A 24,353-nucleotide genomic window follows, 5' to 3' on the forward strand; every position below is an offset into this window, starting at 1 on the left:
CGTGGCGGCCTCTACGTGGCTCCGCGCTGCCAGGGTGGCTCCGACGTTGCTGCCTCGCTGCTCGCCGAGAGCGCTGGGTGCGGGAGCACCCCTGGGGCCGGTCGGGCAGGGGACAAGCTGCCGGGCGGCAGTGGACAAGAGCCGGTATCCTCTGTCCCTCGATATGGCCCGGACCCGGCCGTCCTGCCCCGCACCTCGGGGGCTTTTGGGGGGCGGGGGGTGGGTATCATGGAGAGCCGGGTAGGGGGGTGGAATTTGGCCTCGGCACCCACGACTGTCGTGAGCAGTGCCTCGGGATGGGGACATGGGGACTGCGTTGGTAATGCACAGCTTTGGCCAACCATGTCCCGTGAGCGGTCAAGACCTGGCCAAAGTCTTGATCTGTAGGAGGTGGCAGCTGCACTGTGTCCTAAATAATCCCACGTCTGCACCCACCTGTGTCCCCCTTCCTGCGTGTCCCCCTTCCTGCGTGTCCCCCCTCCTCACCTGCCGCGGCACCACCTCCCGGCCATCTAGCGGGGCTGTGGTGTACCTCGGGGGGCTGCTGCTCCTGGCTCTGCCACCCTCCTCACCTGGGCGAAGAGCATCCAGGGTGATGGGCAACCACTGCCCAGCACAGCTCTGCTCGGGTACACCCCAGTGCCCCCTCCCTAGCTGGCACAACCAATTCCCTCCTGAGGGCCACGAAGGGAAGGAAAAGGGCAGAGGCAGGATGGAGTTGAAGCATAGCTTGTTTAATTTTTATACATTTTTTTTTGTCTTTTCTTTTTCTTTTCTTTTTATTATTTTTTTTTGTGTGTGTCTTTTTTTTTTTTTTTTGTGTGGTTTTATTAATTTTTTTTGTCTCTTTTTTTCTCTCTCTTTTTTTTTTTTTTTTTTTGCATAGGGGAGGGAGGGGGAAAAAAATAAAAGAAAACAAAAAAACCAAAACGACCCAACCAAAACAAAACCCTAAAAGGAAACAAAAGGAACAAAATAAACCACAAAAAAAAAAACCAAAACACAAAAAAAACCCCTAAAAAAACCCAAAACAACCCAACCCACAACACCCCCACCGAAAAAAAAAAACAAAAAAACCCCCAAAAAACAGGCCCACAAAAAAAAAAATAACAAAAAAAAGAGAAAATAATAAAAACCAAAACACAAACCAAAACAAACTCAACCCCCCAAATCCATAGTCAGGGTCAGTAACTGGTATGTAGGCAGGAGCGGCGGCTATCGGTAATGGCTGCGTACAATGGGTATAATCAATATCGTGAAGCACCAGGGAGGGGAGCGGGGGGCGGGGGGGCATGCAGGGACTGGGGAGGTTGGGGCACAGCTGAAGAGGGAGGGTTGGGGAGGGTCCCGGCCCCGGCCCGCGGCCCTGGTGCGCTCGGCGGGTGTGTAACGGCTGCGGCAAGCGAGAAGCGAAGTCCGGCTAATAGTAAAATATAACTGCGGGAGGGGGCACCCCCCCGCCGGCGGGGACCCCTCGAAAAGGCGGCCGAGGGCAGCCGGTGGCGCGGAGGCACTGCGGCGGGATTTTTTGGTATGGGTGAGTCGTGGTCCTGCCGGCTGCCGCCTCAGCGCATTTTTTGGGGCAGTTTCTCCCCTTTTGCCGCTCTTTGCCCCGGGGCTGGGTAGCTCCCTGTCCCCCTCTTCCGCTCCCTCCTGCCCGTGGGCATCGCGCGGGGCACCCACGGGCGCTGCTGCAGGGGGGGGCACCCACGGGCACTGCTGCAGGGGGAGCACCCACGGGCACTGCTGCAGGGGGAGCACCCACGGACACTGCTGCAGGGGGGGCCACCCACGGGCACTGCTGCAGGGGGAGCACCCACGGGCACTGCTGCAGGGGGAGCACCCGCGGGCACTGCTGCAGGGGGAGCACCCGCGGGTGCTGCCCGCCCCAGCCAGCGGCGGGAGGCCGGGGGACAGAAAAGCAGCGATTCCAAAGTCATTGTACAAAACAAAACAAAACAAAACAAAAACCAAACCAAACCAAACCAAACCAATAAAAAGAAGAAAGAAACAAGAAACACCACCAAACAAGACATATATATATATATAGGTGTGTGTGTATATATATATATATATATATGTGCATATATATATATATATATATATTCCTTTGCACTTTAAAGTACCTTAATTATGTGTTGGCCATCAGGGAGCCGTGCCCACCTCCGCCCCTGCAGCCCCATATATATATATGTGGAGATATATATATATATATATATGTACAGGTTATTTTTTTTTCTTTATACGTCACAAGGACTACTTTTAATTACTTTTTAAGCCGACGATCCCAACTTAAAAAACCCTCTAGGAGAGACTGTAGTGCATGAAACCCCCGCGGGAGCCCCGGGCGTGGTGATTGTCGAGAGGACCTCCCTTTCGCCCCCCCATCCCTATCCGGCCAAGGCTTTTCTCTCCCTCCCCCCCCCCCCCCCCATTCCAGAGCATCCCACTGGTGAGGTCTCCCTCCGCCTTTCGCCCACCCCGACTGTGACCACTGAGCCCAGAGGCCGCGAGAGAATTGAAAGAAGAAGGGAGAACGATTTAAAAACAAACAAAAAAATATCAACTAAAAATTTAGTGGTCGTCCCCCGAAGTCCCCGCACAGCCGGTGCCCCCCAGGGGGGAAATCCGGGGAGAGTTTGCATATTCCCTTTGGGCAGAGCCGGGGGGATGCGGCCCCGGGGTGGTGTGTGTCGGGGCGAGCAGTGCAAAGACGCCGGGTGTGGCCCCCCCCCCGAACGGGAAGCCGCCAGCTCGACCCCCCCCCCTCCCCTCCCCCCCGCTGCCGAACTCTGGGCTGGGGGATGTCGAGTTGATGATTTTTTTTGCCTTGTTTTTAACATTTTAAGGTGCTTTTCTTGCCGAGGGCGGGTTTTGGGGAGGCTGCGGCAGCAGCCCTGCCAGACGCGCTGCGGATTCCGGGGGTGAAGGCGGCAAAAGAGGGGGCGGGAGGGGGGACCCTGCTCGGTGCAACTGGTGGAGCGAGGACTCCTCGAGGGTGGGAGGCCCAGGCCCGAGGGGCGCCAGCGCCCCTCGCCACTCTCTGGGCCCCACGCTCGCCGGGGGGCTGGCTACGGGGGGCTGCCTTGGGTGCCCCCCCTGCTTCCCCTCCGCTGGCTGTCACTCTGCTCAGAAATACCTTCTGCAATGTTAGTTTTTTTTCCTTTGTCTTTTCCCGCTTGGAGCTGATTCTTTGATTCTTTTCTATCCTTAAAAACTTTTCTTTTTTTTTACCTTTTTTTTTTTTTTTTAATTCTATTAAAAAAAATTTCCTTTCCCCCACACTGGACTCTCCCTTCCCTCTCCCTCCGTTGCATTGTCCTTGCAGAAATCAACACTGCACTGTGCATTAAGAGTCTCCCAAGATGTTCCCTGCCCTCTGGTAGCCCCAGCAAATCACAGCGGTGGGCGAGACTTACAGCGGGACACGACCCCCTCCACCCCGTAACCCCCCCGCTAGCACTTCTGGACACCAACAAAAAATATTCAAACGTTGGTGGCGTTTCTTCGTTACAAAGCAGCAGCGACACACAGTGCCACCCGCCCATCGGTGTCATGACCCGTGTCAGTTCTCAGCCCTAGGGCGGGCTGGGGAGGGGGGGGTTCACCTCTCTCTCCGGCCGGCGGGATGCTTGGTTTTTAAGGCAAATTCTGGATTTTTTTTGGGGGGGGTGTTGTGACCTGCTTTGGGGGTTGGCACAGCAAGGAATAAGCAAAGCGTCGGCGAGAGGGGAAATCCTCCTGTCGGGACTTTCCCTGTTCCCTGCTGTGCCAGCCGGACCCCCGGAGATGAACCCGATGGGGATGGAGAGGGAGGGGGGCTGCGACCCGCCCTGACACCAGCGTAGGGGGATGGGCACAGCTACATTCAGACGGGTCCATTACTGTCACGGGAGCAGCTGCGCTCAGCCCTCCCAGCCCTGCGCCCCACAAAAACCCCATTAAAAAGAGGGGGGGGGGGGGGGAGGGGAGCGTCCCCAAGGGTGTGCGGGATGCTGTGACCCCTGTAAGGTCACAGCCATAGAAGTCTCCATCCCTGGTCCTCCCCACGGGGACACGGACCGTGTCCTCCTCCACCCTGCCACGCCTGGACGGCCAGGTTCTCCCAGCATTAAAAGGGGGGGGGGGGAGGGGGCTCTGACCCAGGGGGGTCCCTACTGCCTCCCGCCTCACTGCCTTTGGTTGCTATAAACATAAAAAAACCCAAACAACAAACTAACACAAAACTCCCAAAAGGGAAGGAAAAATAAAAAGTAAGAGAGAAAAGAAAAGAAAAGAAGAAAAACCAAAACAAAAGAAGAGGTAAAGCAAAGGGGTGGCCGGACCCCCCCAGCCGGACCCCCCCCTCGCCGGCGCAGCCGAGCGGCTATTGCATATTCCGGTGTGTTGGCGCAGAGGATGCATCGATATTACCAACTGGAAGACTTTTTCCGAGGGGAAAAATTGGTTGGGGAAAACAAAAACAAAAAACAAAACCCAAAAAAATAATAATATATATATAGAGAGAAACGAAAATAACAACAAGAGAGCAAAGGGACTTTGCCGGCCAAGAAGAAGCCATGCAGGAGGCGAGGGGGGGGCAGCCGCCCCCGCTCCCCCGGGCCTCCGGGAGCCCCGGGCATGCAGCGACTCCCTCGCACTGATATCGGGTCCAGTAATACTTTAGTCTTCGAAGGCAAGGCACATCATGTGGTATAAAATTTCGTGCAAATTAGGAAAACATGGATTTTTTTTTTTTCTCCTTTTTTTCTTTTTTTTTCCTGTTTTTGTCTTTTTTTTTCTTTCTTTTTTTGTCTTTTTTTTTGTCTTTTTTTTGTCTTTTTTTGTGTCTTTTTTTTGTGTATTTTTTTGTCTCTTTTTTTGTATCTTTTTTTTTTACGTGTCTTTTTTGTTTTTAACCTTTTTTTGTTTGTTTAATACAGATTTTTTTTTGTCGTTGTTTTGCTGTTGTGGTTGGTTTGTTTGTTTGTTTTTTCTTCTCCTTTTTTTCTTTTTTTTGTTTTGTTGGTTTTTCTTTTCTCTTTTGCTGAAAGGGGGTTGGAGGGAGGGGGAGGGGAGGGAGGGGGGGGGGGGGAAGGTAGAGCCGGTTAATACAGTCTGCCATGCACAGCATCAGCCATCTGCGGCTGGGGTGAGCCAGGTCACCAGATCCTGTTGAAGCACCATGCAGTTTGTCTTTATAATTTTTTTTTTCTTCTTTTTTTGTTTTTCTTCTTTTTTTCCGTCTTTTTTTTTTTAAAGTTCTTTTCTTTTTTTCCTTTTTTTAAATTTTTTTTTTCCTTTTGTTTTTTTTTGTTTCTTTTCTCAGATCTTTTAAAAAACACCCCAGGTTTTCCCCTCTCTGGCAAGCGCTTTTGGTGGTGGGTTTTTGTTTTGTTTTGTTTTGTGTTGTTTTGTTTTGTGTTGTGGTGGTGGTGGATTTTTCTCCTTTTCTCATCCTTTTGGACTCTTTGTTGTTTTGTTGGGGTTTTTCTGGTTTTTGTCTCCCAGGATGTTCTGTGTCAGCCCTTTCTCCCAGTGCCATGCCGCGGGCGGGCAGGATCCGGCCTTGCTGTGCCATCCCAAAGGGATGGAAAGTTGGGGGGGGGGGGGGGGCGGGGGGTATAGTGGGGACCTGCTGGGATGGGGCTGTCACGTTGGTGGTCCATGGGACAGTTCTGGGGACCAGGTGGGTGGCAGCGGTGGCCTTGGTGACATCCGCTGCTTCAGGACATCCCACGGCGGCTGCTGTCTGTCATCACCCATGAGATGTTCCCCTGCAGCATGGGCTCCCTGTGGTACCTTTGGGGACACACCTAGGACCTCCTTTGTGGCTGCCACAATCTCACTGGAGATGCTGGGGTGCCTTCATCCTCCTCCTCCTCGTTGCCTTGGCTGCTGCATGGATCCCTCTGATCTAAGGCACTGCCATGTCTCTGCTTCCCCTTCCTGGCCACACTGCCATCATGTGGGACACTGGGTGCTTCCTCCAGCCAGGGGCTCCTCCAGGGGTCCTGAGGCCCTTCCCCGCCACAGTTCAGGCACTTGACACAGATCGGGGGCTCCGTGGGTCTGGCTCCGCCCTCGCTCGGGCTCCTTTTTACCATCCTTTTGTGTTAAAAAAAGCAAACACCCAAACCCCACCGAACCAGCCGTCCCAGCAAGCTAGTGCCAGGGGCTCCTCCTCCTCCCCTCCTCCTCCTCCTCCTCCTCCTTCTCCTCTGTATTTGTGATTTTTTTTTTCTTCTTTTTTTTTTTTTTTAATGACAATTCCCTCTTGAAAGTGCATTTCCTACAAAATGTGCAACACGAGCGCACTGCTCCCCAGCCACCCGCGACCTGTCCACAGGAATGCATAGCTCAGACACACAGACGCAGGCCCCACGGCCATGCAGGGGGACGCGAGGACACGCAGGGGCTGGGTGATGCACACGGGAGGGGGGATGAGGAAGGCATTGCAGAGAGATGGCAGCTGGTGCCCCTGCCCAACAGTGGCAGCCTGGGTCCTGCTGGGGCCATGGTGGGAGCACCCCCATGCTGCGTCCCCACGGGAACTGGTCCCTGCTTACTGCCGCCACTATCTCCAGCTGTGCCGACAGACCCTTTGTGGCCACAAGCCCCCTCCTCGTCTTGCATCTGCTTGTGCCAAACCAAGCCAAGCACCGTGCCACTATGTCACCACGTCGCTGCATCACCTCATCACCACCTCACTGTGCCACCGCAGCACGGCGCTGCCCATCCCCAGGGTGCCTCCACAGCAAGGAGCCTGCCGCTGCCCCAGCAGCGCACGCACGGCCGCGTCAGGCGGGAATCCACGGCGGAGGTATGGCCCCCCCCACTCCCCCCCCATCCCCCCAATCCCACTGCACCCACCCCAGCCCCCGGCCCCCCCCCCCCGAGAGTCTGCATGGGGCCAAGGAGAGGTGACAGGAAGGGTTTGTTCTACTCACATAGAGGAAAGAATGAGAGTCGAGACCTGTTTGCATATCTGACCCTCTGGCAAGCGGCCGGCAGGGCTCTGACGTCTCGGCCCCGCTGCCACTCCTGGGAGCATCGCTGGCACGAGTTGTGTCAGGTCTCGGCGTGGTGCCTGTTGACAGGGCAAAGATTTTCTTTTTTTTTTTTTTTTCTTTTTTTCCTTTTTTTTTTTTTTTTGGTGTGGGTTTGTTTTTGTTTTTTTTTTGTTTGTTTTGTTTTCCTGCTTCTTTGTTTTCTGCTGCATCTCCAGGGTAGGGGGAACGGTCCTCCTGGGATAGTTGTTTTGTTTGCCTTTTTTTTCTTCTTTTTTTTTTGTTGGTTTTTTTTTTGTTGTTTGGTTGGTTGGTTGTTTTTTTTTTCCTTTTCAAAACAGTTTGACCCTTTTCCATCTTCCTTTCCCTCGCTCATTCCTTCGGCTGTGGGTTTTGCTTGTTGTCGTCGTCGTCGTCATGAGTCTTCACTCTCCGTTGTCACCGCAAGGCTGGGCCTGGTGCTCGAGGACAGGGATGTTCCTCTGGGGGTGCCTAAAGCAGAGGAGAAGGGAAGCGAAGGGGCGGCACGGCGGTGGTTATCCCAGGTACCAGGACTGCCGGGAGAGAAAAGAGAGTGGCATTAGTGCTCTGTGCCCCCCGAGTCAGCTCTCCCCCACGCTGCCACCCTGCTTGGCTCGCCTTGTCGCCCTGCATGGGGCCGGTGTCTCCAACTCCGGCACTGAGTTTGTCAGTGCCCTGCACCAAAGCCACCCATGGCCCACTTTGTGGCTTGTTTCCTCTGTACTTCCATGGTGACTATGCTGCTCCTCAGGGAATGGTTCCACTTGGGGATGGGTGGTGGGTGGCAGAGCTGGGGACCCCATGGGATGGCCCCTTGTCTCCCTCCCATTGTCTCCCCTCTGAAGCCCCAAGTTCAAGTTCATCCCCCATTACCTCATGTCTGGTTTCCGTTGGCAACGAGACAGCTCAGTGCTGCTGCTTCCCTTAACCCTTCCTTGCCCTGCCACACATGACCTGAGAGCAGCAGGTCTTAGCTGCCCTCCTGTGGACACAGGCACCGCTTCCTTTACCCTATCCCTCAGTGTCCCCATGCACAACATCCCTGGGGAGGCTCCTGGAGTGTGACCAGGCAGACTCACAGGGAGCTTGAGGCTGCGAGTGCCCATGACCCCTGGGGTGTTGGGGGATGCAGAGACCCTGGCATTCTGATCCCCCAGATTGTCCCAGGGGTTGTCCCAGTGCTGCCCCACCCTGCCTCTTTAGGGACCCAAAGGCCTCCAGGTGCACACCCCACTGCACTCTGTCCACCACTGTGGAAACTAAGGCAAGGCAGGGGGCTGTACTCAGAGCCAGGTGTCTGATGTTTGCCCCCTGCTACGGCATAGCACTCTTTAGTGTCCCAGTACACAGTCCCTGCCCTCACGGCACCGCTCAGTGTCACACCCAGTGGGCACAGCAACCCAAGGTACCCCTGGCACGATGCTTCCACATACCCATCTCATTGCCCCAGCACTGGTGTCATCTGCCTCCCAAAGATGCTCCTGTTGGGACCACTGGGAGCAGCCAACTCATAGCACAAGTGAGGCAAGGTGCTGGAGCTCGTGCCCTAGCCTCATGGCACTGCCAACAGCACTGGCACCGGCTCATGAATGACTGGTTCAAAATTCCCCTGGACTAGTAAGAAGGCCCTGGAAAGGCGCAAGCCACCTCCTGGCAGGCACAACTGGATGAGAACATTGTGATTGTGCCCACCTGGTGATGGGGCACACGGCCCCAGTGCCCTTGTTATGGGATGTTGTGGGCACCTGGGCAGTCTGGCTGTGCCACAGTGCCATGAGTGGAACAGCTGAAGCCTGGTGAGAGGAGGGGAAGGTGCCAACCACAGGCACAGCAGTGACTCCCCTCTGTCCTGGGGGACCAATAGTGGCCCCAAGCCACCGGCAGTGCCCGAGGTCCCAGCACAGAGTGTCAGCTGGCAACACTCATGGTGGGGATGCCATAACAGCAATGCCCACAGTGACAACGACCAGAGTGGTGATACCAAGGTGTCATGCCCACAGCAGCAATGTCAAGATAATGATGGCCACAGCAGCAATGCCTGCAGTGGCAATACCAGGGTGGCAATGCCACAGTGGTCATGCCCATAGTGGCAATGCCCACAGTAACAGGACCCATGGCAGTGATGCCACTGCAGAAATGTCATGGCAGTAATGCCACGGTGGGGATGCTTACATCAGCAATGTCACAGCAGTGGTGCCCATAATGGCAATGCTTGCAACGGCCATGGCCACAGTGGCAGTGCCAATGCCAACGATGCCACAGTGGTGAAGCCCATCACATCAATGGCCACAGTGGCCATGCCCATGATGGAAATATCAAGGCAGCAATGTCATGGCAAGGATGCCCATGTCAGCAATGCCATGGTGGTGATACCCATGACGGTGATGCCTACAACAGCCATGCCTACAGTGATGATACCCACGGCGACGCCACGGTGGTGGTGCCCTGGATGAGGGCAGTAGGGTCCCCCCAGCATCATCCCCACTCTCACCTGTGCCTGATAGATACTCCCAGGATCCCTTGGTCCTAATCCCACGAAGGAACGGTTCGCAGGGGGCGTGCCTGGTGCAGAGTAGGCTGGGGAACAAATGAGAGCTCATTAACAGGGCTGCCGGAGGCACTGCCACTGCCCCCCCTCAGGCCAAGCCCAGCCTGCTCCCTGGCGCTGCTGGGATGAGCGTCCCAGGCACCCAGAGCTGGCAGCTGGGCAGCAGCCCTGGCTGAACAAGTGAGTGGAGGTTGGGGACATCGCCGTGCCACCTGTGCCTGTGCACTGCTAGGGTAGGCTGAGGAGAACAATGTGCCACGGGGTGCAGGCACAGATGGATGCTGCACTTCCTTGCTGGAGCTGACACTTCCCAAGCTGCCATGGGTTAGATGTGATGGGAGCCACCACCTCCACTCAGCCACAGCGCCCTGCTGCAACATCCATTTTCCAGCTGAGAGTCCAGCACTGGGATTCGTAACCACCTGGCCTCGGCACCTCTTGGGGACAGCCAGTGTCCCCTGCATGTGTCCTTCCCTGAGTCCAGGGATGGGGGACTGGCACTGCTCAGATCTTCCTGGCGGCTGCAGCCCCATCACCAGCCAGGTGATGCCACTCTGTGCTCTCCCCTCCAGATCAGCCAGGCTTTGACTTCTTTACACCACATAAACCACTAGCAGCACCCAGCAATGGCCTGTCCCCTGTGGGGACATGGCAGCCTTTCGGCATACCAAGAGACATCCAGTGAGTACAGGGGGACAAGGACAGGGACAACCGCCTCACAGAGTGCTGTAATGGCACAGCATCCCACCACAGTGCCACGAGCCTCAATGCCAGCCTGGACGTAATGCCAGTGTCTCCCCTCTGCAGACTCTGTCTCAGCACTCCAAAATCCTCCTGGCCAAGGCCCTAAAACCCCCTGAGGTTGAGCAGAGGGGGACAAGCTCATCAACAGCTGATGCTAATGAAAGTTCCCCAGGCGCCCCCTGCCAAGGGCTCTGGAGGACAAAGCTTGCAGTCCTTGCACCTGTGTCACTTCCCAGCTCTTGACCAGACTGGGGTGCCCAGCGCCAAGGATCCCCGAGGCGAGAAGAGAGCAGCCCTATGCGGCACAGCCAAGCACACTGCCCCTGGCTCCAGCACCATGCCTACACTGGCTGCTCCCCGCACCACCGGCAGCACCACCACTGCTGGGTGGTGGGAAACGGAGGCACAGAGAGGCAACAACCTCCCTGAAAGACCTGCCTGTGCTGGCAGGGTTTGGGCAGGACACTGGCATGGGAGAGCCCTGCCACGGCTCCACTCCTGCTCCCCTGGCTGTCTCAACAGGATGCGGGGGTCGGTTGGTCCCTGGGACCAGCCCAGGACCCTTCAGCTTTGAAGGACACAACAGCTGTCTGCCCAAACCCTGCCAGCTCCGACCTTCCTGAGACCCAGCAAACTCATTGCGTGCCAGCTGCCATCCTCTCCCCGGCTGTGGGGAGGCCACCTCCACCAACACCCCCAGCAGCTCTGAGGAGGGACTCTAGGGGGGCTGCAGGAGGAGGGGGCCAGCCGGGCCGGGGAGAGGGTGGGTGCCGCGGGGTGCTTACTGGGTGATGTCGGTGAGGTCGTCCCTCCCTCGGTAGTTGTCGTGGTGGATTTGGTGTCAGGAGAGACGGCCAAGCGGGGCATGCCGGGGGGAGGTGGCGGCGCCAGCATCTGCGTGGGCAGGTAGTGGCTGGGCACTTTCACTTGACCACTTCCATTTAACTGGGGACACAACACAGACAGAAAAACAAACAGCACAAGCCATTAGGAAGCACGTGCAGCACCGGCAAGGCCGGCCTGGTGAGCTCCCAGTGCCACCTGGCATGGGCATGGAGCATCCCTCACCGATGACATGAGTTTGTTGGGTCTCAGAGTAGCCCTGAATGGTCGGCGCCGGCAACAGGGAAATCACGGCGGGGCTGGGGGGTGTGGGGAGTCAGGGGCCATAGCGGCGCATGCCAGAGTACAGGCGCTGTGCCTCCTCTCCATGGGAGCAGGAGGCCTTTGAAGCTGTCCTCTGCTGGGAAGGGGCACCTTGCAGTGGTAGTGCAGTGCTGGCCTTCAAAGACTCCTGTACCACCAGCTCCCTGTGCCTGACCCAGCGGGAGGCTGCTCCAAATCCAGTGTCTGCCAGCCTGGCACTTAGTTGTTGCATGGATGAAAAGCATCCTCACCCTGGCATCCAGCCTCACTGAGTCACCAGGTGTGCAGGTTGTGAGGTGCAGGTTGCATGGGGTGCTGGATGTGTGGGATGATGGTTGTACAGGGTGCTGTATGCACTGGGTGTGCAGTGTGAATGGTGTGTGGGGTGCTGAGTGTGTGGGGTGCTGAGTGCATGGGGTGCTGGTTGTGTGAGGTGCTGGGTGCATGGGGTGCTGGGTGTGTGAGGTGCTGGGTGCATGGGGTGCTGGGTGTGTGAGGTGCTGGGTGGACTGCTGAGTGATGGGGCAAGGAAGATCACATGGCAGCATGGTGTGGCCCTGCCACTCCCATGGGGATGCTGAGGGACACGAAGCAGTGGCAGGGGTGATGGGTCACCTGCCAGCTGCATGGGCAGACAGGGCACGCAGGGCACATCGCTCTCCTGGGCATGCTGGTGGATGGTGGCTCTTTGGCAACGGTCACACATCCCCCGCTGCATGCCCTACTCCCACCAGACAGCCGCAGCCCTGGCATCCTGCCACCCTGTCTTCCCTAAGAGACAGTGCCCTGTGCTGAGCCAGGGGACAACACCTCCATCGCTGGAGAAACGAGATGCCAACACCAACCAGGCACAGCGGCGCACCCGAAACAAAGTAAGGCACCAGCTGGAGCCACTCAGCCCCAGATGAAGTGACAGGAACACTCTACCAGTCTGGCTGCTGGCACCAGGGTGCCACCAGAGCACCCTGACCCCCGACGTGTGACGGTGGTGGCGATGAACGGCGGTCGCAGCAGACGATACAGGGGACGTCCCTCTGGCAGCCCAGCCAACAGCAGCCCCTGGCGCCCCGCAGCGAGGTCTGTGATGGGGTGGGTCCTTACCGGTCCGGGCTGCTGGTTGGACGGGTCGCAGGCCAGCGAGACGAGATCTTTCAGCGGGTCCTGCGGGTTGAGATGAGGCGGGTACCGAATGGCCGTGTGGGGGAAGTAGGTGGAGGCTGTCTGGGGGAGGATGGAGGTGGTGGGGAAATGCAGAGCAGACGACGGGTGAGGGCTTCGAGTGATACCTGCGGGCAAGAACAGAAGGGGTCCCCTGTGTCACTGTGAGCTGGCCACCGGCACAGTCCCCCACCTGCTCACCTGCTCACTCTGCCTCGGTTTCCCTGCCGGGACACTCACCGCTGTGCACTGCGATGACAGGACGGTGGTGCTGTGTGAAACTGCTCAGCCGGGGAGAGGAGTCCTGTGGGGATGGGCTGTTGAAAGGGGACTTGTCCATCTCAGTCTTCTTCACGGTGGGGGAGATGCCTGGAGAAAGGGGAGTGCAGTGTTAGAGCCCAGCAGCTCCTGCAGAACCCCAGAGCCTGTGCGTGTACAGGAGAGGGCACACATGTGGGCATCCCTAGGAGCGTCCTGCAGCTGTGCACCTGCACAGCCCAGGGCTCAGCACCGGGGCCAGTCTTGCTTCATATCAGTACTAAAGATCTGGATGAAGTGACTGAATGCACCCTCAGTGTCTGCAGATGACACTAAATTGGGTGATAGTGTTGATCTGCTCAGAGGTAGGAAGGCTCTGCAGAGGGATTTGGCCAGGCTGGATGCATGGGCCAAGGCCAAGTGCTGGGTCCTGCACGGGGCTCACAAAAACTCCAGGCATGGAGCAGAGTGGCTGGAAACTGTCCTGCAGGTTAACAGCAGCTGAACATGAGCCAGTGTGTGCCCAGGTGGCCAAGAAGGCCACCAGCAACCTGGCCTGGATCAGGAATGGTGTGGCCAGCAGGAGCAGGGAAGTGATTGGGCACTGGTGAGGTCACACCTTGAGTACTGGGCTCCATTTTGGGGCCCTCACTCCAAGAAGCCTTTCCCTGTGAGGCCAGGCTGAGGAAACTGGGGCTGGGGCTCTGTAGCTTGGAACAGAGGAGCCTGAGAGCTGCCCCACTGCTATTGATAAAGGTGTGCAGGGCAGTGTGGGAAGGATGGAGCCAGGCTCTGCTCAGGGATGTCCAAGGGCAGGACAAGGGGCACTGGGGGCAAGCTGGAGCAGAGGAGCTGCCACGGGAACAGAAAAACTTTGTCACTGTGAGGGTGACAGAGCCCTGGAGCAGGCTGCCCAGAGAGGTGGAGTCTCCTTCTCTGGAGATACTCAAAACCCACCTGGATGGGTTCCCATGTGACCTGCCCTGGGTGATCCTGCTCTAGCAGGGGGGTTGGATAGGACGACCTTTCATGGTCCCTGCCAACCCCTAATATTCTGTGATTCTGTGAGGGGAGACCTCAGCCTAGACACTGCAACTGCTTGAAAGGAGGCCCGAGTTAGGTGGGGGCTGGTCCCTTCTCCCAATTAACTAGCAATAGGGTGAGAGGAAATGGCCTGAAATTGTGCCAGGGGAGGGTTAGGTTGGGCATTAGGAAAAATTTCTTTCCTGCAAAAGTGACCAGGGATTGGAAGATGCTGCCCAAGGAGGTGGTGGAGTCCCCATCCTGGGAGGTGTTCAAAAGAATGTAGAGACATGGAACTTCAGAATATGGTGTGATTTGATTCAGTGAACACACTCCTGCCTGCCTGAATCTGCACAGCTGTGTGCATGCACAGCCACGGGCTGCAGCATGTGCATGCCCCTGCACACAGCTCTGAGCCTGTGCATCTGCCCACTCCAGCTGCAAAACTGGGTGCCCACATAGGTGTCTCCACGACCCTGCTGCCCCCACTGGGTACCCACCTCCCGTGACATCGTGGGGCTGGGGATCACATCCTGCCAAGTGCAGGCTCCAGGGCTGACCCCCCCAGGAGGCTGCAGCCCCAGCAGAGTGCTGCACACCCGGGTTCCCAAGGGACACCCCTGGGGGCAGGACTGAGCGGGAGGGGGCACTGGGCACGCTAATCCCTGCCCCCCCGTGGCCTTAGCTCTGACCGCCCGGTCTAGGTCCGTAATGGGTTTAGCCCCTTCTCAGCCGGGGGTTAGGAGGATTTCCCGGAACATCCCGTACGGGATTGCCAGAACTGCTGCCACCCGCAGCTGAGCACCCACTGCTGCCCCCCCCGTCCTGGATCAGGATCAGGCCGCTAGTAGGTGACAGGGATGTCCCTGCCTGACTCCCACTACACCTACCCCAATGTCTGCAGTACTTCAGGGAAGGAGGTTACATCTCCACTGGGAGCCCTCCTGCTCTCCCACCTGCTCCCTACAGTGACGATCTCATGGGACCTGAGGTGGAGCAAGGTGGGGCACAGTCCCTGGAACATGTGGGGCACCATCCTGGGGCAGGACTTGCTTTGCTCAAGCCTCCTTCTGACAGGATTGGTGCCTTCAGTCCCATAGCCAAGCAGCCCTCAGGCTCTGGAAGGGCTGGGGGGTGTAGGGATGGATCCTGTCCCACCGTTGAGGGTGCAGGGAGGCAGGAGGGAGAAGGAGCCAAGGAGGGAGAAAGACAGCGGCTCCTTCGACCTGGAGTGTGGGATTCTGCATACCAGCCCTGCAGCATCACTTTAATTAGCCCAGCCCCCCTTCTTCTTAATGAACAGCTAATTGGAGCTGTCTAGACAGGAAAGGAAAAAAAAACACCAAGCAAGAAAGCAAGCGGCTGCTGTGGGGCTGGGAGAGAGCAGTCTGAGCTGGGGTGGGCCATACAGAGAGCACCTCTAGAGACAGTCTATGCCTGTATGGGGAGGGTCCTGTAGCAACACAGGGGCATCTACAGAAACCCTGTGCCCAAGCAGAGGGGTCCCACAGCACCACCATGGCACCCACAAGCAGCCCCTGCTTTGAAGTGAGGGCCTGACAGCAGCACTGCAGCACAGTGTGGCCAGGCTGTGCTGCACATGTGTCTGTAGGGAATCAGGAAGCTGTCTGAGGGACACTACAGCAGCAGGGAGGCACCTACCCCCTTCCATGTCTTCTGTCCAGTTGCGGCTGCTGCTGGTGGGAGAGTTGGAGGAAGTGTAGTACTCGCCCCCAGGACTGGTGTCAATGTCATCCTCCATGGACCCCGACTTGTGCCGTTTGCTCCTGGTGGGCAGGGAAGGGATTAGCACCAACCCCCAGCAGGATCTCTGCTGCCTCTCACCCCCTCCACAGCCAGCTGCCTGTAGTAATGCTCAGGCTGGCCCCGGCATGGCCCCCAGAATCATCCCAGCATTGCCCTGGCATTACTCCAGCAAGACCCTGGTAGCACTTACCCGCTGGAGGAGGTGCTGGGCAGTGTCCTCCTCATGCCAGTGCTGGAGGGGTTCAGGTCATAGGCCAGGTGGCCCTGCAGCTCCCCCAGGGAGAAGTTTGGCCCCGTGCCTGTCACCACCGGTGCTGCAAGGAGAGAGGGAATCAGTGGGGCCAGCATTACCAACCACCCAGCTGGGAGGGGAGCCCCAGCCTGCAGCTGGGATGGGGGATGAGTCTGTATGCTGCCATGACCAGGCAGTTGAGAGGTGGGGGGAGGCTTCATGTAGCACTCACTTCGGGACACCTGGATGAGCTCAGTGACACTGAACACCCCTGAGGTGACAAAGCTTTCCTGGAAGTCTGTTGAATCTGTGCAAGAGAGAGGAGGGAGTGTTGGGGTGGAGACAGGACCACCTTTCCTGCCCCACACTGTCCTGTGGTGATACTTGAGGGCACCTCAACATCCCCAAATCCCCAATAACATCACTTGTTTCCCCTCCTCCACCAGCAAGGGACCACCTTGACCAGTCCCCTGTGGCAAGGACACTCTGGGACTGCTCTGAACCTGAGTTTCCACACAGCTCGAAGCACTGCAGGGCTCGGAGCTGCACTCCTAATCCTGGGACCTCCATGGCAGCTGCTGTCCCCACGGTACATGGCTCTAGTGGGACTCTGCCAGTCATGGGCTGAGGCTGAGGCTAGCTCATTGCAGGTGCTAGGCAGTGGCTGGCTGGAGCTGGGGGGCACCAGAGCAGCTTGCAGGAGCTGTGAGTGCAGGGGACATTATTGCCCATTAAGGGGCACTGCCTCTGCCGCAGGGACCCTGGGGACAAGTTTGGGTGCCCCTTGACCCCTTGCCCAAGCCCTGCCTGCCCCACTCACCCAGCGTGATGGGTTTGCTGTCCTCTTGGTCCGAGCTGATGCCTGTCCGAGGGCTGCTGCTCTGCTCTGCATCTGCAAGAGACAAAATCCGCTGTGCTGAGCCACGCTGCACCAGTACGAGCCGTGGGGGCCCTGCTGGCTCACTGCCCTGGAAGTCTCCCCTGCTGCCTGGGAGAAAATTGAGGCATGGTTGGGCCAGTGCCTGCTACCCAGCAGGAGGGTCAAGACTGAGCCAGTGCATCTCCAGCCACTGGGAAGAGCCACTGAGAATCCCTCCCTGTGGCCTTCCCACTGGCAACTGGCACAGGGACGCCTCCATGCTGGCATGCAGAATGCTCCGTGCAGGAGGGTAACCCATGGCACTTGACCCACCTCGAGACAGGGTGACAGTCACCTGGGCATGCTTTGGCCTCCCTGCCTCCTCTTCTCCCTCCAACTGCCCCACCTGGCAGTGTTAGCAAGGCCAGGCATCACCCTGGCCCACCCCATGGTACCTCATCCTGCCTCTTCCAAGCCCCACAGAGGGCAGCAGGGTCTCATGGCAGCACCTCTCTAATCCTCAAAGGCCCTGCCATCCCCATTCCTTCTTAGCTGAAAATAACCTGACTCAGATGCTGAGCTCAGCAGCTCTGGAATGCTCTAGAATAGCATGGCACAGCATGGCAAGGCAGCATGCCCCCTGCTCCAGGGCCTGAGCTGCACTTGTGAGCATCCTCCCTCCTCAATGCAGGCTTGGCCATGTGCCCCTCACCTGGCTGCTCCCAAAGCCCTTCCAAAACTGTTGCCATATATTCCCCCTCTGCCTTGTCCTTCCTCTTGCTTTTCCCAACCCTGCTTTTGGCATTTCACAGTTGGCTGATGCCAGGATAGGGCTGCAACAATCCAACCCCCACTGTGCAAATGCAGCAGCCACCAGGGCCAGACTACCAGCCACACCTTGGGGCTTTTCCCTTTCTTTCCTTTTTCTCTCCCCCTTTTCCCTCGCTCCCCGCCCTGTGCTCCCCTCCAGTCCCTTGTGCACACAGGCCTCTGGCAGACGTTGTTTTTGGCCAGACCGGCCAAACTGTGCAGGCAGTGTGGCTGCGCTGCCCCCAGCCCTGACGCCCCCACACGCTGCCTGCGCCACCCCCAGGGCCACTCCACGCCGATGCCAAGCGCAGCCATTTTGTCTTCCTCCCCAGTTGCCAGGGTTTCTCCCGGCTCGTTCCATGCACACCGGCCTGGCAGCCTTTCCATGCTGGTGGCCCCACGGCATCCCGCCCCAACGCCACGTTCTGCTGCCAGCCAGCGCCGTGCCCGTGCGCTTGCCCGTGCCCTTGCCCGCACACAGCTTCCTACAGGCAGCCATTTTAGGGAGTAGAAATTCCCCCAGCAACCAGCACAGGGCTTTTTCCCCTCCCTTCACTCCATTTTTCCTTTTTTCCCTTTTTTCCCTTCACTTTGAGAGCAGCTGCGTTCCCAAGCGTGTGGGAGTGGGCAGTAGGAGTGAGCAGGGCACACACAAGCTGGGGAAGGGGGCAAGCAGCAGAAGGGACCCCCTGCGCCTGCGGACGCTGCGTGGCCGGACATGGCCCCTCCTCACCTCTTAAAACAACAAATCTTGCAGCGGCTCTGGAAGTGGTTAGTGAGCGATGGAGCCCAGCCAAGGCACGGGCGGCGTCTCATGGTCACAGCCCTGAGGCCAGCCTGGCTCCCCGTGCCCCACTCCCTGCCGACACCCTGGGGCTCCTCGCTGCCCACTCCTGGGGCGCTTGGTCACTGGGTAGCCCCCCTGGGCCATGCCCTCATCCAGCAGCCTCAAATTGTACCAGATGGGCCTTGGTTTGGCCCACAGGACCTTCTACAAGGGCTTGCCCTGAGATACCCTGCGCAGCCTGCTTGCCCCAAGATAACCCAAAGAGACTTTTCCTCACCCTCAGATGCACCACTTTGCTCCCCTGGAACATCGGGTGCAGTCCTTTGCTCCTCCTGAATCTGCCTCACCTTGGACCCTGTTCCCCCAGGGCACCAGGTGGGGCCACTTGCTCACTGTGGGCAGCCCTTGCCCCCTTGGGTGCCTGTGTCCCTATACCTCTACATCACTCCGACGCAGGACAATCAGGGAGCCTCTCCTCAACCCAAGATCCTAGATATAGCATCCCATGGAGCGCTGGAGACTTTCTCAAGCTTCAAGATTTGGCAGTAGCACTGTCCCCTCCAAGCAACCTCGTGTACCCACTGACAGAGGGCAGGGGCCCATGGGCTTGGTACCCCTCCAGCTGTGTCGGTGATCCTCATGGCTGGGCCAAGCGAGCTCGCCAGCAGATTTCTGGCTGCCTCCCGCTGCGGCGCAGTGCAGCTGGGCCAAACGCTGCTCTCACCACCATGTGACGGCTGCCTGTGGCTGGCTCACACTAAAATGGCGAAGGGATTGCCAGGCTCCTGTTGCGGCCTCACTCCCCACAAGGGACGTTTTGGGGAGATCAAACCCAGCACCCAGCAAGATGCTTAGCCACACCAGGGTGGCAGAAGAAGCCTGGGCACTCCCTCTGGGTACACCAGCCTTGTTGCTGGAGGGCATCCCGCACCCTTACATGCCCTGAGGGGTGGGGAGTAGGGGGGTGGCTTTTGCCACACTCTAGGGAGTTCAGGGAAGAGGAGATTCAGTACCAGAGTCCCCCCTGGTGTGGAGGGGGAGGGTGCTCAGTGCCCAAACAGGTCTATTCGATCACTTTTAAAAATAGCAAAGTGTGTGCCCAGAAGGGACAAGGGCTGCCCGGGCTTCCAGCCATGCTGGCAGCCTGGACTGATGCCACACATTGAATTATGGATCCCCAGCACTCTGGCCCCACTGGCTGGCAGGGTGCCAGAGACCCCACAGCGACTCCTTGCCCACAGCCTTGGCACGTGGGAAGGACCACCGGGCAGCAGGGACAGCCCTGGAGCGGGATGGGGGTTGTCCCTGCAGGATGGGTGCCCCTGGCGCTGGTGGGACTGCGGGAGACTGCTGGCTCTGTGCCCGAGCACTGCCGGTAACAGGGCACGGTGTTACTGGCAGTGCAATGGGGCGCAGGCGCAGAGCCTGGAGGATGCCAGGGGCTGGTGGAGGCACTGGCACCAGTGTGCACGGCCCAGGCACCTCTGCAAGGGCAGCGGGAATCCTCCACCCTCAGCTCTGCTAGTGGCAGTGCAAAAGACGGGAAAGAGATCAGCGCTGCTGCTTGCAGACTCCTGCCCTGTACCTCAGTATCCCCTGGGGCCAGGACTAAGTCCTCTGGGGAAGGGCTCCCCTGATTCTTCCTCAGTGGTGGTGCAGTCCCAGCACCTACCCAGGAGCAATGCACAGCTCCCTTGGGTGCCAACGGCTGCCTCTCCCCGCAGCATGCATGCAGGGCCCGGAGCCAACGGGCTGCTCAGGACGGGGACACCTGGAGACCTGAAGGAACTTGAGTGCTGTGGGGCAGCAGCCCGACTCCAAAGGCTAGGGTTGGCTGTGCCTGCAGCGTGGCATGACTTGAGGCCCTCTCCCTGCCAGACCCCCAGCATCCCTCACCCCATAGGGGCCCCACTGGTCTGAGTGGCTCTGCCTGTCCTGCTGCTGGCCAGGCTTGGGTGGCCCTTACATAAAACCCGGAACAGACCCACTTGTGTAACCTCTTTTATATAACACCCCGAGAAGCGCCGTGTGTCCCGGGTAAATCCCGGCTCAGCCAGCCCAGCCGGCGCACCCGGGGCGCTGCATCCCTCCACCGCCTTCTCGCTGAACGCTCCGCTCCCCCTTCCGCCCCCGGCGCCACGCCGGGAGGGCTGCGGTGGTGGAAGGGCATGAGACAAGTTCGCTGGGTCTCAGCCCGCCCGAGAACGCCGCGGGGGTGGCGGTTTCTCCTCCCTCCGCGAAGCAAAACCCGGGGGAGGTGCCGGCCGGAGGCAAGCCCTTAGGTGGCGCGGGGGGGCCGCTCCCCGCTGCCACGTTCGCGGGCCGCGGGCCGCAGCCCAGCTGGCCTGGGCGGGAGCTGGCGGAGGCGCGCGCACGTTGGCGGGAGCCTGCGAGCGGGGCCTGTCCTCGCCTGACCCCGGCCGGCGCGGGAAGACGGCAGCGGCTGGGGGGAACCCCCCCAGGAGGGCGGCCTGGCTGCCCCTTCGCTCAGCCCTGCCAGGGCTGGGCCTCATCCAGAGCTGCTGGCGCCCGTGAAGGCAAGCGGGGACAGATGGCAGAGGACAAAGGGACAGGCGAGTGTGGGACGGACAAAGGGATGGCTGAGCCCCCTCTGTCCCCCCTCCCTATGAGGTGCTGGCATCCAGCCCTTGTGCTTTGGGTTGACGAGACTGGGGGCTCTGTGGGGGGCAGCTACTGCGAAGAGATGGGACAGAGGAGAGAAAGGAAAGGAAGTAAAGGGAGGAAGGAAGGGAAAAAGGGAGAAAGGAGAGGGAAAGGGAAAGGGAAAGGGAAAGGGAAAGGGAAAGGGAAAGGGAAAGGGAAAGGGAAAGGGAAAGGGAAAGGGAAAGAAAGCCAAGAAAGATAAGAGGAAAACCGAAAGAAGAAAACTATGGGGAAAGGAAAAGAGCTGAAAGGGAGGGAAGTAAGGGAAAGCAGAAGAAAGGCAGGAGGGAAGAAAAGAAGGTAGAAAGGAAGAAGGCAATTGAGGGGGGTGTGGGGACACCCAGCTCTGCAGGTGCAGCCAGAGGGTCTCCTGAATGGTTCCTTGGTAGGCTCCTGCCTGCCTTGCCAATGGTCCTGCTCCTGGGCAGCTGCTGGGAACTGCCATCATCTTACTCCCTCACCAACCCCAGCCCCATGGCACAGCACAACCTTACAGCATGGCATGGCCTTACAGCATGCCATGGTTCTGCAGCAGGGCACAGCCCCTGGCTGTGGCACAGCCAGCTCCCCAGAAGAGTCAGACAGACACCTTTATTGCTCCCAATCCCCATTTCATCCCCACACTGCCTGCAGGCACTGCTCCCAGTGCATTGTGGGAATCTCCCACCTCAGGGACAAGGTCAAAAGCCATACAGGACTGGAGGGGCCAGGAAGTCCCCCAGGCCTGGCTGGGACCCCAGTGTGGGGGCCAGCATGGCAGGAGACCTTGAGCCCCAGCTGGTGGTGCAAACCTGGCTTTGGGGCACAGTGGCATGCCAGGGGCTTGGTGGCATCTGTTCTTCCTCCCTTCATGCCCACCATTGCCGGTGGGAGGGAGTGCCACGAGCATCTGCTGCTCCAGCTGTCCCTTGCCAGTGTAGCACAGAGCTGGGCACATGGCCAGGATGGCAACTGCAGCTCTGGGGAAGGCTCAGTACTTGCCAGTGTGGGGGTACAGTGATGGCAAGGGGGGATGTCAGGTGCTTGTGAGACAGAACTCATCTTTTATTCACTGGGTGCCGAACGGCACTCCAGCTCCATGCCCCCCAGTCTGGACACCACAGGTTGTGGCACCCTGTGCCATGTCCACAGAAGGCACTGCTGGCTGAGACTGTGGGGCTGAGCCTGGGGCACTCACTTCACTGGTGAGGCAGAGCTGGGGCATGGTGGGGAAGCTGGCTGGCTCCAGGCACCGCCACCTCGGCGCACTGCGGGAGCGCTGGGGAAGCCCTGACCTCCTCAAGGTCAGCGGTGCATCAATCCAGACAGCTCTAGCACGCTGACGCTGCCCTTGCTGTTGCCACTGCCAGGCTCATGGTGGGGCTGGGAACAGGGACTGTGGGTCCCCTGGGCAGTGACACCACAGGGCACTGGGATGGCTGGGTTCACCACACCCTGGTGACCTCTTTTACCCCACTTCTGTAGCACACAGCTCTTAGAGGCAGGAACCCAGCCCCTCGCCGGTGTCTCCTGTCCTCTCCCGGGTGGGTCTTGCCTCTCTGTCTTTCTCCCCTCAGCCCCAGCCTCACTGGTTGGCTGGGAGCAGAGAGACCCCCGGAACGGGAGGGGAGCTTGCAGATGTTTATCTGTGCTGGGAGGGGTGCTCTGGCTCACCTGCCCAGCTCTGTGAACAGCACAGCCCCAACATTGTGCCCCCCATCACTCTCCTCGCAATCCTGCTCATGAATAGTTGTGCGGGGGCTGGTGGAGCAGTGCCGCCTGGGGAAATGCCTGCTCCTCCATCTGGAGGGACCACGTAGCCGTTTGGCACGGCCAGCCTGGCACAGCCAGCAGTGTGCTCAGGACAAGAGCCTTGGCACGGGCTCCCCAGCAGATTGGTGCCATCTGCCTTGCACCTCAGCCAGCGGCGAGGCTGTGAGGGGAGATAAGGGTCTGCCACGCGGTGGGAGACATAGATGCTGCTGCCGCATGCAGGTCCCTGTGTCTCCTCAGGCGGTGTCCACTAGCAGTGGGGTGGCCGACTGCACACAGCAGCGTGCCAGGGTGCCAGGAGCAGGATGTCACCGTGGCTTTGTTGCCTGCTTTCCCTGGGCACTCATCTGCTCCCACCCTGCATAGCCCTGGGGGAAGCAGCTACCAGGCCCTACCAGGGGAAGCTCACTGCAGGGCAGAGCTTCGCCCCTGCCACCTTGCTGAGCATGTTGGCTGTGGGGTCACTCTCAGCCCCAGCACACCTCAAAGGGTGTGAGGGACCAGCACTGACACTACTCTGCCTTCCCCCAGCTTGTGGAGCCTCACTAGGATGTGTATGGGGTTCAGGGGTGGGGAGAGACCATGATGAGGATGCAGATATGAGATACAGGGGTACAAGGAGAGGTGTTCAGGGACTGAGGGTGTTGGAAAGGGGATGATAGGATATGGGTGCCAGGGTAGGGGTCCAGAAATGTGGCATGCAGGGATGGGTGCATAGGGATGGGGATACAGGGATGGAAGCACAAGGGTGAGGGCACAGGCAGACCCACGGAGGTGGGGAGTACTGAGGTGAAGGTACAGGGATTGGGGCACCCCTCCTCCTCCTCCTCCTCCTCCTCCTCCTCCCCCTCCCCCAGACTGACTACTGCCGTCGGGAGCTGCTGGGAGGAATCTCTCTGTAATGCTTCGAAGGTCCTGGCACCATCGACTGGGGAGATTGATTACCATTTTACTGCAATGCTTTTGACTTTCACCAGCGACCTCCGAGCTCCCCCCTCCCAGCCCCCCCCCCTTCCTCCCCCCCCCAGCTGCACACCCAGCTCTGGGCTGCAGCGCCGTCCCCTCCCCCACTGCGGTGTGCTCAGCCCAGCCCCGCTCCCACCGAGCACCCAGCCCCGAGCACCCAGCCCCGCTCCCACCGAGCACTCCCAGTCCACCAGCCACCCCTGTCCCCAGCCCTTACCCAGCCTTACTGCCACCCTGCACCCAGCCGCAGTCTGCTCTGCCCACAGGGGTGCCAGGGGCCGCAGCTGCGGTGCAGGGTGCACTGGGGGACACTGCTGCACTGCTGAGCACTGGGGAGCAGACCCAGGTGGCCGGCACTGATCTGCACCCCGTGGCAACCTGCCTAGGGCCAGCACGGCTGGGACGGGTCCTTCCTCCAGCCTGGCACCGCCCATGCCTCAGTTTCCCCGCGTGTGCCCGCGGGCACGGAAAGCCGGGCGGGTCTCCCAGGCAGAGGGATGGGGGCAAGAACGCGGCGAGAGGAAGAGCTGGCCCCAGCTACCAGACCGGAGTGGAGACGCGGGCAGGAGCCGGCTCCCCCCGCCGAGGTGCTCCTGCCGCTGGGTGGGGAGAGCAGAGCTGGGGGCTCC

General features: G+C 59.0%; 1 protein-coding gene across 4 annotated transcripts in view; it reads right to left on the reverse strand.

The window, feature by feature from the left end:
- Positions 1-7,087: 7,087 nt before the first annotated feature.
- The window catches only part of NFIC (nuclear factor I C), a 40,437-nt gene continuing 23,171 nt past the window's right edge, over positions 7,088-24,353 (reverse strand). For 2 of the 4 annotated variants that reach the window (XM_068156447.1, XM_068156445.1), the window contains exons 3-11: positions 16,707-16,778; positions 16,119-16,193; positions 15,845-15,968; positions 15,550-15,674; positions 12,847-12,975; positions 12,550-12,734; positions 11,088-11,247; positions 9,502-9,587; positions 7,088-7,543 (exon numbers count right to left, since the gene is read on the reverse strand). In XM_068156447.1, the coding sequence (XP_068012548.1) occupies positions 7,526-7,543; positions 9,502-9,587; positions 11,088-11,247; positions 12,550-12,734; positions 12,847-12,975; positions 15,550-15,674; positions 15,845-15,968; positions 16,119-16,193; positions 16,707-16,778 (974 nt within the window). In that variant the 3' untranslated portion in view covers positions 7,088-7,525. The remainder of the gene's footprint in view (positions 7,544-9,501; positions 9,588-11,087; positions 11,248-12,549; positions 12,735-12,846; positions 12,976-15,549; positions 15,675-15,844; positions 15,969-16,118; positions 16,194-16,706; positions 16,779-24,353) is intronic. The other 2 variants (XM_068156448.1, XM_068156449.1) reach the window with 2 other exon arrangements.

This window comes from Melanerpes formicivorus, unplaced genomic scaffold, assembly GCF_026170545.1.
Source record: "Melanerpes formicivorus ecotype bairdi unplaced genomic scaffold, bMelFor1.0.p_v2 SCAF_34, whole genome shotgun sequence".
Lineage (NCBI taxonomy): Eukaryota > Metazoa > Chordata > Aves > Piciformes > Picidae > Melanerpes > Melanerpes formicivorus.